The sequence below is a fragment of the Cervus elaphus genome, chromosome 13 (genome assembly GCF_910594005.1).
Source record: "Cervus elaphus chromosome 13, mCerEla1.1, whole genome shotgun sequence".
In the NCBI taxonomy this organism is placed as follows: domain Eukaryota; kingdom Metazoa; phylum Chordata; class Mammalia; order Artiodactyla; family Cervidae; genus Cervus; species Cervus elaphus.
Genome location: NC_057827.1, coordinates 58,805,628 through 58,821,227, shown reverse-complemented (window position 1 = coordinate 58,821,227; position 15,600 = coordinate 58,805,628). Strand labels below are relative to the sequence as shown.

General features: G+C 36.6%; 1 protein-coding gene and 1 pseudogene across 2 annotated transcripts in view; one reads left to right on the top strand and one right to left on the bottom strand.

Moving 5' to 3' along the window:
* Nucleotides 1–15,600, top strand: part of TRIP11 (thyroid hormone receptor interactor 11) — a 69,194-nt gene that overhangs the window by 27,432 nt on the left and 26,162 nt on the right. For both annotated transcript variants that reach the window (XM_043922324.1, XM_043922323.1), the window contains exons 10-15: nt 1,794–2,006; nt 2,601–5,621; nt 8,793–8,933; nt 9,540–9,733; nt 13,065–13,228; nt 15,378–15,481. In XM_043922324.1, coding sequence (XP_043778259.1) covers nt 1,794–2,006; nt 2,601–5,621; nt 8,793–8,933; nt 9,540–9,733; nt 13,065–13,228; nt 15,378–15,481 — 3,837 coding nt within the window. The remainder of the gene's footprint in view (nt 1–1,793; nt 2,007–2,600; nt 5,622–8,792; nt 8,934–9,539; nt 9,734–13,064; nt 13,229–15,377; nt 15,482–15,600) is intronic.
* LOC122707006 lies at nt 7,165–8,494 on the bottom strand (annotated as a pseudogene).

Genomic DNA, 15,600 nt, shown 5'->3' with positions numbered 1-15,600 from the left:
TGGAAAAGACCCACATGCTGTGAAAGATTGAAGGCGGGAGAAGGGGATGACATGACAAGATGGATGGCATCACCGACTCAATGGACATGAGTTGGAGCAGGCTCTGGAAGATGATGAAAGACAGAGAAGCCTGGAGTGCTGCAGTCCATGGGGTGGCAAAGAGAGACGTCTGAGCGACTGAACAACAACAGTGGGTCTGCTCGCTGGTTAAGAATGCCAAGAATACCTGCAAAGTCATTACATTTTTAAGATGCACATGACAAAACATTTTACGGTTCTTATCTTAGAATTTTTTTTTTCTTGGCCACACCGCATGGCCTATGTGATCTTAGTTCCCCAACCAGGGATTGAACCCATGCCCTCTTCAATGGGTGTGCTGAGTCTTAACCACTGGACTGCCAGGGACGTTCTTCTTGTGGTTCTTCTAATTGAACAGATAACTTTAGAAAGGCATAAGAATGCTGTTTCCATCTTTCAGTTGTAGTTCAGGAGAAACTTTGAATTGGAGAAGAATGTAAGGCAAATGTTCTAATATAGTTTTCATTGGTCTCTTTTGTAAGATATATATTAGACTATAGGAATTTGAGATTCTTATTTACTTTAAAAAGGATTCCATAGAAGTTTGCTTTCAGAAATCTCTGTCAGGGTTTCCCTGGTGGCTTAGTGGTAAAGAATCACCTGCCAATGCAAGAGACATGGGTTCGATCCCTGATAAAGGACTATCCCATGTGCCTCAGAGCAGCTTGTGATCTAGAGCCTGGGAGCTGCAGCTACGAGTCTACACACTGCAACTGCTGAAGGCCCAGCGCCCCAGAACCCTTCCTGCCCAACAAGAGAGCCACCACGATGAGAATCCTGCACCTGGCAGTGGAGAGCTGCCCCCACGTGGCGTAACTAAAGAAGAGCCCGTGCAGCAGTGAATGCCCACTACAGCCAAAAATAAACAAAATTGTGAACAAAAACAATTTCTGTCAATGAAAGACATCTTTACAGTGATAGTTTGTGACAACATCATATTCAGTGATTGAAATAATGTTGAAGCACAGGGAACTGTCCCATGTCGGGGATTTTTGAGGAGAAGCATTAAATACAAATAGGACAGAACATAAAATATACTTTAAAAGATCATACACGGGTTTATCTTTAGGAGTGTTAGGTTTGAGAGTGGGGAACCTAGTCTGTGCTTAGGTGAGATGGTAGAGGAAGGAGAAGAGGGTTCTTTCTTGGGTCAAGAGAAGATTTTATGTTCTGACAGAAGCCAAGAATAAGGGAAACTACTTTTATGAGGAAGCCTTTTATTTTCTAATTAGAGAGGACAAACTTTAGTGATTGAGTTTTGATATTTCCTGTTTTTGTCTGTGGCTGTTGGTGGCGATGTTAGGGAATGAAAGTGAGGAGAGCTAGAAGGCTTGGGACATTTTGGAAAGTATGTGTGTTGTGGGAGGAAAGGAGGAGACAGAAGGGAAGTGGCCGTGGAGTGGGATTGGGAATCCTCTCAAAAAGGAAGATTTTTGTGTAAAGAAGTTGGAGCTAGAGTACAAACTTACAGTTATTGTATCTTGTCTGGGATTATAGAAATGGTTTGGTTGAGCTGAAAATAGTAAATGAATGAAGGCTGTGGCTTGTTGAATTTCATGTATTACTACTGAGATACTATTCAGTAATGTTTCTAACAGAGAACATCTAAAAATAGATTCCCAAGCTTTGCTTATATATGTATATTTTTAATCTTTTGGTGTCTCTTCTTCCAATTGACAGTATGTGGTATTTTTTTTTTTCTTTTATCATTGAAGGAAGAACTTCACATGTCACTTTCAAAACTGAATAATGAGTATGAAGTAGTTAAAAGTACAGCTGCAAGGGATGTGGATTTGGATTCAGAATTATGTGATTTAAGACGAAATTTGGAGGCAAAGGAACAAGAACTCAATCAGAGCATTACTGAAAAGGAAATACTAATAGCTGAGTTAGAAGAATTGGATAAACAGAACCAAGAGGCTACAAAGGTAACTATATTAAATATGTTTTATCTTAAAGACAGTGAAGGAGTAAATTCTACTCAGTAGACTGAACACTGGGTTAATAAGCAATACTGATGTGATTTAATTTCTGTTATTTAATCAGTATTTTAGTGATGCTCTAGTTACAGAGGTTGTCAAACTTCCTGTAAGCTTTAGGTAGTAAGTATCTGACTCTGTATGCCATGTAGTCTCACCTGCAGCTACTCACCTCTGCTGTTGTCATATGTAATGAATGAGCCTGGCTTTGTTCCATTAAAGCCTTGTTTACAAAAACATGCAGGTGTTGATTTGGCCTGTGGGCTATAGTTTGTTGTCTCCCTGCTTCCCTGTTTGAGTTGAAAATCACCAACGTATATCATCTATCTTCTTTGCTTTCAAGTTCTAACCTCTGCAAAAATAGATTTGCTATAAGATAATTAGTAAATAACTTTGTTAGGAATTTTTTAAAAGTTGCTTTAAGAAGGATTAGAAATGTTTAAGGATTATTTTCCTATTATGTATGACATTTTTTAAAGTTTTCTTTAGGTATTAAAATGAGAGAATATTTAAAGTTACTCTCCAAATTACTTTTTCTTTCAGCACATGATTTTGATCAAAGATCAGCTATCAAAACAACAAAACGAGGGAGATAATATCATCAGTAAACTGAAAAAAGATCTAAGTGATGAAAAAACAAGAGTTCATCAGCTTGAAAATGATAAAATGAACATTACTAGAGAATTAGATGTGCAAAAAGAAAAGTTAATTCAAAGTGAACTGGTACTAAATGATTTACATTTAAGCAAGCAGAAGCTTGAGGATAAAGTAGATGATTTAGTAGACCAGCTAAATAAATCACACACACAAAATTTAAGTATCCAGAAGGAGAACTTTGAACTTCAGGAACATATTAAACAAAAGGAGGAGGAGCTTTCTAGAGTCAGGGATGAGTTAATGCAGTCTCTTAATCAAGACTCTGACAGTAATTTTAAGGATAACTTACTTAAAGAAAGGGAAGCTGAAGTCAGAAAATTAAAGCAAAATCTTTCAGAAATAGAACGCCTCAATGAAAATTTAAAGAAAGTTGCTTTTGATCTCAAAGTGGAAAATGAAAAGTTGAATTTAGCATGTGAAGATGTTAGACATCAGTTGGAAGAGTCTCTTGCAGGTAACAGTCTGATTGCTGTGGAAAAAAATGCCATTGTGGAGGCTCTAAAACTGGAGAAAGAACAGTTAGAAGCAGAATTGCGTCAGGCTGAAAAGAGGTTGTTGGAAGAAGCAAGCAAGTATGAGCAAACCATTGAAGAACTGTCCCATGCACGCCATTCGAGCACCTCTGCGTTACAGTTAGACCATGAACGTTTAATTAAACTCAATCAAGAGAAGGACTTTGAAATAACAGAACTCAAAAAGAATATTGAGCAGATGGCAACTGATCATAAGGAAACTAAGAAAATTTTGTCATCTAGTTTAGAAGAGCAGAAGCAATTGACCCAACTTGTAAATGAGAAAGAAAGTTTTATTGAAAAGCTTAAAGAAAGAAGTTCAGAGCTTCAGGAGGAATTAAATAAATATACTCAGGCCCTAAGAAAAAATGAAATTTTAAGGCAAACCATAGAGGAAAAAGACAGAAGTCTTGGCTCCATGAAAGAAGAAAACAGTCATCTCAAAGAAGAGCTGGAACGACTGAGGGAACAGCAGAGCCGAGCTGCACCTGTGGCTGAACCTAAAACCCTTGATAGTATTACAGAGCTAGAATCCGAGGTAAATCAGCTGAATATAATAAAGGATAATCTTGAAGAGGAAATAAAGCATCATCAAAAGATAATTGAAGATCAAAACCAGAGTAAAATACAACTGCTTCAGTCTTTACAGGAGCAGAAGAAAGAAATGGATGAGTTTAGATACCAGCATGAGCAAATGAACACCACACACACCCAGCTCTTTTTAGAGAAGGATGAGCAAATTAAGAATTTGCAAAAGACAATTGAACAAATCAAAACCCAGTTGCACGAAGAAAGATCGGACATTCAAACAGAGAATTCTGATATTTTTCAAGAAACAAAAGTTCGAGGCCTTAGTATAGAAAATGGAAGTGAGAAGCACGATTTATCTAAAGCTGAGACTGAAAGATTAGTGAGGGGAATAAAAGAACGGGAGTTGGAGATTAAACTTCTAAATGAAAAGAATATATCTCTAACTAAACAGATTGATCAGCTGTCCAAAGATGAGGTTGGTAAACTAACTCAGATTATCCAGCAGAAAGATTTGGAGATACAAGCTCTTCATGCTCGGATTTCTTCCACTTCCTACCCCCAGGATGTCGTTTACCTTCAACAGCAGCTGCAGGCCTATGCTATGGAGCGAGAGCAGGTGCTGGCTGTTTTGAGTGAGAAGACAAGGGAGAATAGCCATCTCAAAACAGAATACCACAAGATGATGGATATAGTGGCGGCCAAGGAAGCAGCCCTTAATAAGCTGCAAGATGAAAATAAAAAACTGTTTACAAGATTTGAAAGTAGTGGCCAAGATATGTTTAGAGAAACCATTCAGAATTTATCCCGTATCATTCGAGAAAAAGACATTGAAATCGATGCATTAAGTCAAAAATGTCAGACCTTATTGACAGTTTTACAAGCATCCAACAGTGGAAATGAGGTTGGAGGTGTTAATAGTAATCAGTTTGAGGAGCTCCTACAGGAACGAGATAAGCTAAAACAACAGGTCAAGAAAATGGAAGAGTGGAAACAGCAGGTAATGACCACAGTACAGAATATGCAGCACGAGTCTGCCCAGCTCCAGGAGGAGCTTCATCAGCTTCAGGCACAAGTTTTGGTGGACAGCAATAACAGCTCTAAGTTACAAGTGGACTACACTGGCCTGATCCAAAGCTATGAGCAGAATGAAACCAAGCTCAAAAATTTTGGTCAGGAATTAGCACAAGTTCAGCACAGCATAGGGCAGCTTTGCAATACCAAAGATCTTCTTTTAGGAAAACTTGATATTATTTCACCACCGCTCTCCCCTGAATCATCGACTGCTGCTCAGACAGCAGAATCTCTTAGAATAATTAAGTCTGATGTGTCGAGTGAGTCTTCTAAACAAGAAATAGAAGAGCTGAGAAGATCCCTGCAGGAAAAAGATGCGACAATTAGAACTCTCCAGGAAAATAATCACAGATTGTCTGATTCGATTGCTGCTTCCTCAGAGCTAGAAAGAAAAGAGCATGAACAGACTGATTCAGAAATTAAGCTGCTGAAGGAGAAACAAGAGAGCTTACAAAAGTCACTGAAGGAAAAAGACCTCTTGATCAAAGCCAAAAGTGATCAGTTACTTTCTTTGAATGAAAATTTCACCAACAAAGTGAATGAAAATGAACTTTTGAGGCAAGCAGTAACGAACCTGAAGGAGAGAACCTTAATTTTAGAAATGGACATTTGTAAACTAAAGGGGGAAAACGAAAAAATAATAGAAACATCCAGGGGAAAGGAAACAGAGTATCAAGCATTACAGGAGACTAATATGAAGTTTTCTATGATGCTGAGAGAAAAAGAATTTGAGTGCCATTCATTGAAGGAGAAGGCTCTAGCTTTTGAGCAGCTACTGAAAGAAAAAGAGCAGGTATGTTCTGGATGGTGTGTTGTGGAAGGAAGTTTGGGGGTGGAGGAGAGATTTTAGTGTGCTACTTTATTGATGTTATCTTCAAAGGGGAAGGTGAATTTGTTCATTTAGAAATATGTACTTCAAAGCATTGTGCTTCATTCTAAATAAATTTTCCTCAGAGGCATCTGAGGAAAAGTTTTTCCCCAGATTACTAGTTAGTTCCAATGATTTGTAGTGCTAGATTAATTTTTTTATGGTCTAAGTAGAAAAGAAGAGTTTAGAAACTGTTTTTCATTAGAAAATAGAAATATGTTACAAGAGAGAACTTGGATGTTACTGCAGTTTAATCACATTTTAGGCATATTTCAGTAACTACTGGCTTTAGAGCTTCTTGTATATTAAAGGAAGTTCTGTGGAATACATGCTACATCTTTGACAATGATTTGCAGTAAGAAATACATTTTACATTGTGACACAGTAAGCGTGTGTGTGTGGAACACTGAAGCAAAAGCTTCAGGAATTACCCTCATTACATGTGATGCTCTGTTAAAAACAAGTTCTGTATGACCCATTACATTGACTTTTATGAATTATTCACAGCCTGGTATTTGAAAAGCATTAGCCATGAATAGTACTTTTCACATAGTGAACTCAGTAATTATTCTAATCCTAGCTGTGTCACTGATGTGACTTTGGGTATATTTTGTCTTTATTGGTTTGTTTATTCAACCATAAAATGAAAGGTTGTATATCGGTTAAGGTGTCAGCAGTTTTTGATACATTTAAATTTTTACATGCAGTTGATGTTAGATTTTGATAAGAATGTTGAAGACCTAGTACATCTTACTATGATCAAAGCTATCAGCTCTTTTGGTGTAAGGCCTTTTTACTCTTGATTTCTATACTTAGTAGTGGAAATTTGGAAAAGAAATGAGGCAGAACAATGGAATATTCAAAACGTGCTTCTTGGGTGTTTACATGCTACCAGGCGCAACAAAATAATTTAACTTCTTTTGCCAATTGAATTCTCTTTTAAGAATCTCAGATTAAAGCTTGGGAATGCTTGATGTAGTTTTCACTTAATAAGAAAAGTCTAAATGTCATCTTCCCCTTCTTTGTCATCTAATTAAGTAAGTACACTGATGTGTTGAGGTGTGTTCCTCCTTTCAGGAGTAGCTTGTTAGCTTTTATGGTACTGGTCTGTAATCCATATTAAAAAGACTGTCAGGGTAGAAGCTTTCTATTGCTTATGAGCCAAATTTGTGTGTAACGATTAAGAGCGTGTAAGAGTATAATAGAGGAATGGAGGACAGTAGGTATTAATTTTTCATGTGTTTTTCCTATTGTATGATAGTTTTAGCATCTCATACAATTTATTTCATTGCCTTTTATAGATCCAAAGTATGCAGATTTAATTAAGGTTCACCTGTCTTTCAGGAAGCTTTCCTAAGTCAGTTAAGTTGTACTTAAGTACGTATTGTATTGAAGTTAATTAGCATAAACTAATTTCTTATAATACCCTATATAATTGAAGAGTACCTTTATTATATTTTTTTGGGGGGGGAGCAAATAATTTTTATTTTTTACAAATACACCAAAGAATCATGCAGTGCTGCCAGCATTGGATGCAATCCTGGGCCACAAGTCTGCACATTCTTTGCAACTGGTCCTGTGATGGCAGAACCTTTCATCTCGCCTTTATTGTTTACTATGACCCCTGCATTATCTTCAAAATAAAGAAACACACCATCTTTTCTCCGGTATGACTTTCGTTGTCTAATTACCAGCGCTGGATGTACCTTCTTTCTGAGCTCTGGTTTGCCTTTCTTGACTGTGGCCATCACCGTGTCACCCACACCAGCGGCAGGAAGTCTGTTCAGTCGTCCCTGACCCCTTCACAGAGATGATACACGGATTTTTGGCTCCTGTGTTGTCAGCACAAGTTGATCACGGCTCCAACCGGAAGGACCAAGGAAATAGGAATTTTGCACCAGAGGACCCACCACATCCTCGCTTGAAGGCCGGAAAGGGACAAAAAGCCCTTTGTTACGTTTTTAACGATTAAATAGCATTTTTCTTTAGGGAGAAAGCTGTGTTCTCAGCAGGAGATCTTCAGCCTTTTAATTTTCAAGCATTTTTACTTTTTCTAGTATGAAAAAAAATTTAACTGAAAAACTATTTGGAAAATATTGGCTCCCTTTTCCAGGAGGGGGTGTTGAGATAAAAGGTTTTATGTTTTGGTTTTGATGATTTGCCTTGAGGGACGTGTAATTTATTCTTAAAGAAATGGAAAGTTTACATGGAAATGTAAAAATAATACCAATCTATTAATAGATTCAGACAATATGCATATTTCATACAGAGAAAAGAATTGGCTGTAAACAGGCTGACACTTTTTTGTGCTTTTTGGAATTCCAGCTATCATCTTAAATTCATGGCCCTGCTTTTGCAATGAAAGTCTTTAATATATTGTGCTTGTAAGGAATGCATTCAGGAATAAATTTTCACAGCAGTCTAGCAAGATATCATTCCTGAGTTGCTTTCATTAAACTGTTGCCAAAATGTTCTTTTAAAATAGACTGTGCATGTGAAATGACTTCCCTTTTTTCTCCTCTGCCAACAGCTTGGCACTATACTTCCCTAACAGCAGTTGTGTGTGCTTGATAAGTGCTGGCATATACATGTGCATGTGCGCACACACACTCGGGCAATTTGGGGGTTTGTGTACACTTTGTTGTGTAGGATAGATTTGAGGAGATTGTGTCCTTTGAGTCCTTTTTTAAAGCATTTAAAACTCTTTCTTTAAGAATAGTTTTAGATTATTAAAAAGTTGGGGAGATAGTAGAGCCTTCCCGTAATACCTCACACTCAGGTTGCCTTATTTTTAACATCATACGTTACTGTGGTACCTTGACTACAAATAATGAACCTATTTAGATACATTAATACTTTATTTGAAGTTTCTCAGTTTTTTAGCAGATATCCTTTTCTTATTCCAGGGTCCCATCCAGAATACATTGTATTGAGTTATCATGTTTCCTTAGGCTCCTTTGGACTGTAATGGTTTCTCAGACTTTCCTTGTTTTTGATGATGTTGACATAGTTAACTGAATTTTTAAATTATTTAATGAAGAAATGTCTTTTTGAAATGTATTTTTCTTTAAAGCTAAAATTGTTTCTTTCCAAAAGGGCAAGACTGGGGAGTTAAATCAGCTTTTAAATGCAGTTAAGTCAATGCAGGAAAAGACAGTTATGTTTCAACAAGAGAGAGACCAAGTCATGTTGGCCCTGAAACAGAAACAAATGGAAAACACTGCTGTACAGAATGAGGTATATTTTCACTTTAAAGAAGCAAAATCTTAAAAACTGCTAAGTAAGAAAACTGTAAAAATTATCAAGTAAAATGAATTTCTCTATTAGCTGATTTTTATCTCAGTCTTACTCTGATGTGCTTTAGTAGGATTTTGATCTCCCAAAGTGTGTTGTTTCAGTTTTCAAGCAAAAACCATGATCTAATCATTATGTTGTATACGTAAAATTAAATTATACCTCAAGAAAAGAATAAGATTGCATATCGTGGATATAAAAAAAAATTTCCTGCCTGTAAAGTATAAAAAAATTATTTACTGAAAAAAGTGGCCTGTCGCAAAAAGCTTAGTACTTTGTAGTTTTATTTTTTAGTATAGCCAACATTGGGAATGAGATCTTACAAAGTAAACCTTCCATATTCAAGATGAGGAGAGAATTCCTCCTCATCCTCCTCCTCATTCAGGAGAATTTTTTTCCTAGCACAAATGTGTCTTGCAATATGAGAAATTAGTATGCAGTTAATACACTTCAGTAATGGAGAAAAGATTTAAAAAACAAAGTGGCTTGTAGGAAGGAAAGGGGAGAGCTTTTAATGGAGGAAAAATAAATGAAATGTCCTCTACCTAGGTTCAACATTTACGTGACAAAGAATTACGCTTAAACCAGGAGCTAGAGAGATTGCGTAACCATCTTTTAGAATCAGAAGATTCTTATACCCGTGAAGCTTTGGCTGCAGAAGACAGAGAGGCGAAACTAAGAAAGAAAGTCACAATATTAGAGGAAAAGCTAGTTTCATCCTCCAGTGCAATGGAAAATGCAAGGTAACTTTTTCTTTTTTTTTTTAATGTTAACATTAACTGAACACGTCCTGAGTGTCAGACTCAGTAAGAATTTTTCATATTTTACCTCATTTTATTCTCACAGAATTCATTAGCTCTGTTTTACAGACTAAGAAAGTAAGGGTAAAGAGATTTAGTAACCTTCCCAATATCAGGGACATAAAGTACATGTGTAGTTCTCACACTTGGGTTTGTAACCCTTACCCATTTGGCATTCAAACTAAAGCTTCTCTGAATCTTAGTTGTTATCCTGTATAATTCCTTCTCATCATTTTAGGAGGCTAGGCCTAAACTCTGACCAATTTAATTAGCTTTCCCAAGTTTTCCAATAACTAATTTATGTGATTTAATACCATCTCCTGCCCCAGGCCATGCACTGCAGCTTGCAGGGTCTCAATTCCTGGGATTGAACCTGGCCCCGGAAGAGAAAGCCTGGAATCCTAATCGCTAGGTCACCAGGAAACTCTGTGATTTAATTTTTAATCAAGTGATCTAAAGTTGGACCGAGTTTGGATGTTAGAATAAAAGATGTAACCTGTGAAGGCCTAGGTCAGTGTGAATTAACTCCAGGCTTACTAGAACTTTTGATTGACCAGGTCCCTGCGTACATATTTTTCAGTTTTATTTCTCTCAATAAAAGTGTTTTTTTTTTCCTTTTTACAAAAAATGTATTTTCCACTTCAAGAAAATCACATAAACCAAAAATAGTTAGAGCAACAGTCTCATTTATCCAGAAACACAGTGGTTTTTTTTGTGCCTTTGAATGCTTCTGTATATGTGTATATATATATTGTATATTATTTTCTTAAAGCAAAATGGTTGAGATCATACTGTTTATACTGTTTTGTAACCTGTTTCTGTCAGTTAATAATATGAATATCAGTACACATTAAGCTATGTGTTTCTGCAGTATCATTTATGGCTACATAGTATACCATTATTGTATTTGCCGTAATATCTTTAAGGCACTCATTTATTATCATTTAGAATGTTCCAACTTTTCAGAATTACTAAGAGTGCTGCTTTGATAACCCAAAATAGGCATTTTTGTGTTGATGATAGATTATTTCCTTAGTGTAAATTTTGAAAAATGGAAATTCTGGTTTGAGGGGTGTTTTTAAAGCATTTGAAATATACTGCCAAATAATCTTCCAAAAATATCGTATCTGTATTTGTGTTAGTTGTATGTGCATCTTTTAATCTTTTTACTGTATATGATGCTGAGGGAAATACAAGGATATAGTAGATATTATCTCTGTCTGCAAAGACATTATAGGGTAATACTTCTGAGGGCAAACTCCTTACCTCTTTTGTTGGATATATTATTGTACCTTCAGACTCAGAAGAACTTATTTAAGAATTAAAACAGTGAGTGAACATTTGTGTATGTTTTTCACATTGGCAGAAAAAAACATCCTCAACCTGTAAAATTGGTCATCTTTCAATTTCAGGCTGTTATTTTCTCTAATTAAAAGTAGCTAGTTTCTAAAAAAAGAAAAAAAAAAGTTGCTAGTTTCTGCCTGTTTTCGTTTACCATTCATAATAACTGTCAAATAGTCTTCGCTAGGTAGGCCTGTGATCTGGTTGCTCCTTTTCAGAGCCGCGGTAGTTTCTTCATGATCTGGGCCCAGGCTCTCTACCTCCTTAGCATTATTTCTCACTATGATCTGCATCCAACCAAACTGTATTACTTTTTCAGATAGAGCTATTTTCCTACTTTTTGTTACCTACTCTTTCTTTATAAAAAGAGTGGGCCTGATCCCTAACCGTTTTTTTGTTAATCTGACTTGTTCTTCAAATAGCACTTCCTTCATAAAGAATTCTTTGGTTAGGCCCCCCCACCTCAAGTCTAAAGTCAAACCCTAGTGTGATGTTTGAGTCTCGGATAGAGCACTTGTATTTTACTTATGAGTATAGGTAATTGTTGACCTGCTTTACACTTTCACCCACCCAGTGAAGTGTAAAGTTACTGGGGGGTAGAAATGATGCCATTTATTTTACACCCTTCCCACAGTGTACATTCTTACACATAGTTTCATAGATGTCCAGTAAATATTTGGTGTATAAGTAACTCAAATCTATAAGATAAGGTTGTGGTGTTTTGAACCCTTAACAATAGTAATATCTTGTATTTGTTAACATTTTGAATGATATCACAGTTCATTTCATCCTTGCAATTGAGTGATTTGCTAACAGGCAAAGTTGCATAAAGTCCAGGGACAGAAGAGGGGATTTAAGTTAAGTCCTCTGCTTTTTCCACAAGAGGGTGCTGTTGGGTAAAGTTTCTTCAAAGTGAGCTGCTCTTAATTGGCTTTATTGGGCTGCTCTGAATAAGAATTTAACTGGCTGGGTATTGAAAACCTAGGAAAGGCTATCACAGTATTTTGTATGTAATAATTATACATTAAAGAAGTATCTCAGTGACATAAGCCTATAGGTGTTCTGTAAATCTCTTAGGGATCTCTTGATTTATTATTTGGAACAAGTGTAGGGATTATTTAATATAAACAGAAAGACGATAGTAAAAGTTAATTAACTCATAATTAGGGCAGTTAATCAGTGGGATAGCCTTTGGAAATTTGTTAGTTCACTAGGATTGCGAGTACTAAAAACAAGAGGGTATCATAGAATCCATTGCTTGTTAGGTTGGGCTGGACAAAATGACTTCCAAAATCACTTATAACTTACCGGTAGAAGTTTATGATAAATTACACCTAAGGGTTTTAGCCTGGAAACAAAAGTTGCAGGCTATTTGTGAATTTTTCTTACGTTGACATTTCTTGATCAGCACAATTCTGTTTAAAATGACTGCTCCTTGTTCAAAGTCACCTTCACATGAAGGATGACTAATTTAACAAAAGCAGAGAGAACAAAGATCAGAGGAACTCTTCAAGTTTGTTTGAAATCTAACTTAAATTTAATGCAATGAAATGTAGGGAAGGTCAGATTCATAGAGATAGAAAGTAGAATGGTAGTGCCCAGGGGGGACGGGAAGTTATTGTTTAATGGGCGTGGGGTTTCTGCTTAGGAAGAGGGAAAGCATTCTAGAAATGGTTGGTCGTGATTGTTACACAGCCATGTGAATGTACTTAGGACTATTGAACTGTACACTAACAAGTGGTCAAAATGGTAAATGTTATGTATATTTTACAACACACAAAAAACATAGGGAAGAGGTTTCATCTTGTTAAAGTATCTGAATACTTTGACTGTAACTTGCATTTAGTGCAATAGTATGTAGGGAAGATATTTCATTTTGTTAAAATGTCCAGACAGTTAGAAACGGTTTTACTTTTATTCTTTCTGTTCAAAGCCATCAGGCCAATCTACAGGTAGAATCGTTGCAGGAACAGCTGAATGTGGTATCCAAGCAGAGGGATGAAACCGCGCTGCAGCTCTCCCTGTCTCAGGAGCAAGCGAAGCAGTATGCGCTGTCACTGTCCAACCTCCAGATGGTCCTGGAGCACTTCCAGCAAGGTCAGTCGTATGGCCAGTCTTCCAGTGAAGAAAGTCATTGTACGGTTGACCCTTGAACAATGCATGGTTGCTGACTGCCCCACGCAATTGAAAATCCACATACAACTCGAGTCCCCCCAAACTTAACTCCGCTTTTTTTTTTTTGGCTGCTGGTTGGCATTCGGGCATCTTAGTTCCCCGACCAGGGATTGAACCTGTGCCCCCTGCAATGGAAGAGTGGAGTCCTAACACTGGACTGCCAGGGAATCCCCTAGCCCCCACACTTAACTCCTAATAGCCTACTGTTGACCAGAAGCCTTACTGATATCGTAAATAGTCAATTAACACATTTTTATATGTTGTGTATATTATATACTGTATTCTTACCATAAAGGAAGCTAGAGAAAAAATGTTATCAAAAAAATCATAAGGAAGAGAGAATACATTTACTGTACTGTATTTATTGATACCATAAGTTATGTTACCTGTTTACAAGATGAATTGTTTGCCTGTTAGTACCTACATCAGTATTCTCTTGTATGATAAGAAAAACACTGTAGATGTTATGTATACTACTAACACTAGACATCAAAAATGAAATGTGTGAAAAAGAAATTCATATTTATAGGTATAATGATTCATGATTGATAATGAAGAAGCAGTGTTATTGCTTTATGATAGCCTAGCCTTTACACTAATAAATGGTTATAAAGTTTTTATGATATATAACAATATGGTCATATTCATAATATAGTACTGGAAACAGTGTTACGTTTAAAAAAAAAACACTTGTCATGATAGCCTGATAGGCAGTTTTTCCAATACCTTATGGTATTGCGATTCTTTGGAAGCAAAGTTACAGAACACTAAGAACACTAACACATTAAATTTATATTAATTATCACTCACCTTCTGCCTGTGTTATGATAGATCTTCCTAACCTAGGGATTAGTCGTGTCTGGCTCTGTGACCCCATAGACTGCAGCACATGAAGCTTCCTTATCCTTTATTATCTCCTGGAGTTGATTCAAACTCATGTCCATTGAGTTGGTGATGCCATCCAACCATCTCATCCTCTGTCGCCCCCTTCTCCTGCCTTCAGTCTTTCCCAGCCTCAGGGTCTTTTCCAGTGAGTTGGCTATTTGCATCAGTGGCCAAAATATTGGAGCTTCAGCATCAGTCCTTCCAGTGAATATTCAGGGTTGATTTCCTTTAGGATTGACTGCTTTGATTTCCTTCGTGTCCAAGGGACTCTCAGGAGTCTTCTCCAGCACCACAGTTCTAAAGCATCAATTCTTTGGCATTCAACCTTCTTTATGGTCCTCCTCTCACATCTGTATGTGACTACTGGAAAAACCATAGCTTTGATTATACAGTCCTTTGTCAGTTGGAGGGTGAATCCACTTTGAAGAGTTAATCATCAATAATTACTGTCCTTTGAAATATTGGTTAATTTGTTCTTAGCTGTTTATCTATACTTTAACTGCATTTTCTCATTTGGGTGGAAAATACTTTTGTAGGCACTAATGATAGGACCTGGTACTGTGAATGGTACCCTGATAACCAAACACACTTTTTCCCATCTACTTCCCATCCGTAGATTTACCCCCTTTAGATCATTCACCCATCCATTTGTTAGTTCATACATTCAGTAATTACTGAGAATGAATGAACTGCTAGTAGGGAGGAGGTGGTTAGAGGATGTGATGCTACTGAAGTAACGAAAGTCATAGTTTTGTGACTGAGCAAACTTTTACGTTTGTACATATGTACATATCAGGGTTACATATCCTGTGGTTGAAATTTTGAATTTTAAATGCAAGAGTTCTCTAGGTCTGCTCTGTATAATACTAGAGTGGACATGTGTACAAGATAGTGTGATAGTGGCTGAGGCCATAGAGACAGCTTTGCTAAAGAGGAAATACTGATATTTGAGTAGAGTTCTGAAGGAAAGGAAAGTTTGCAAGATCTGGAGAAAGATTTAAGCAGAGGAAACTGACCTCATTAATTTAATTCCGGTTAACATCACTACTAAGGCATATATAACTTTCTTGTTGAGACATTTGAGCTATTAATATTTTTGTTGTATTATTAAAGTTTCAAGTGGCTTAAAATTATAATTTTATCACACAATTATAAAAAGCTAATGTAACTTTTTTCTCCTCTGTAGAGGAAAAAGCTATGTATTCTGCTGAACTAGAAAAGCACAAACAGCTTGTTGCTGAATGGAAGAAAAAAGCAGAAAATCTGGAAGGAAAACTTGTGTCATTACAGGTTGGTTAAAATAATTTACTCTTGTGAATTTTATTATTCACACAACAATTACTTGTACAATTTTTGCCTTGGAAATAATCTCCTGAACAATTAATTTAGTAAATGTTGTTGCTGGGACA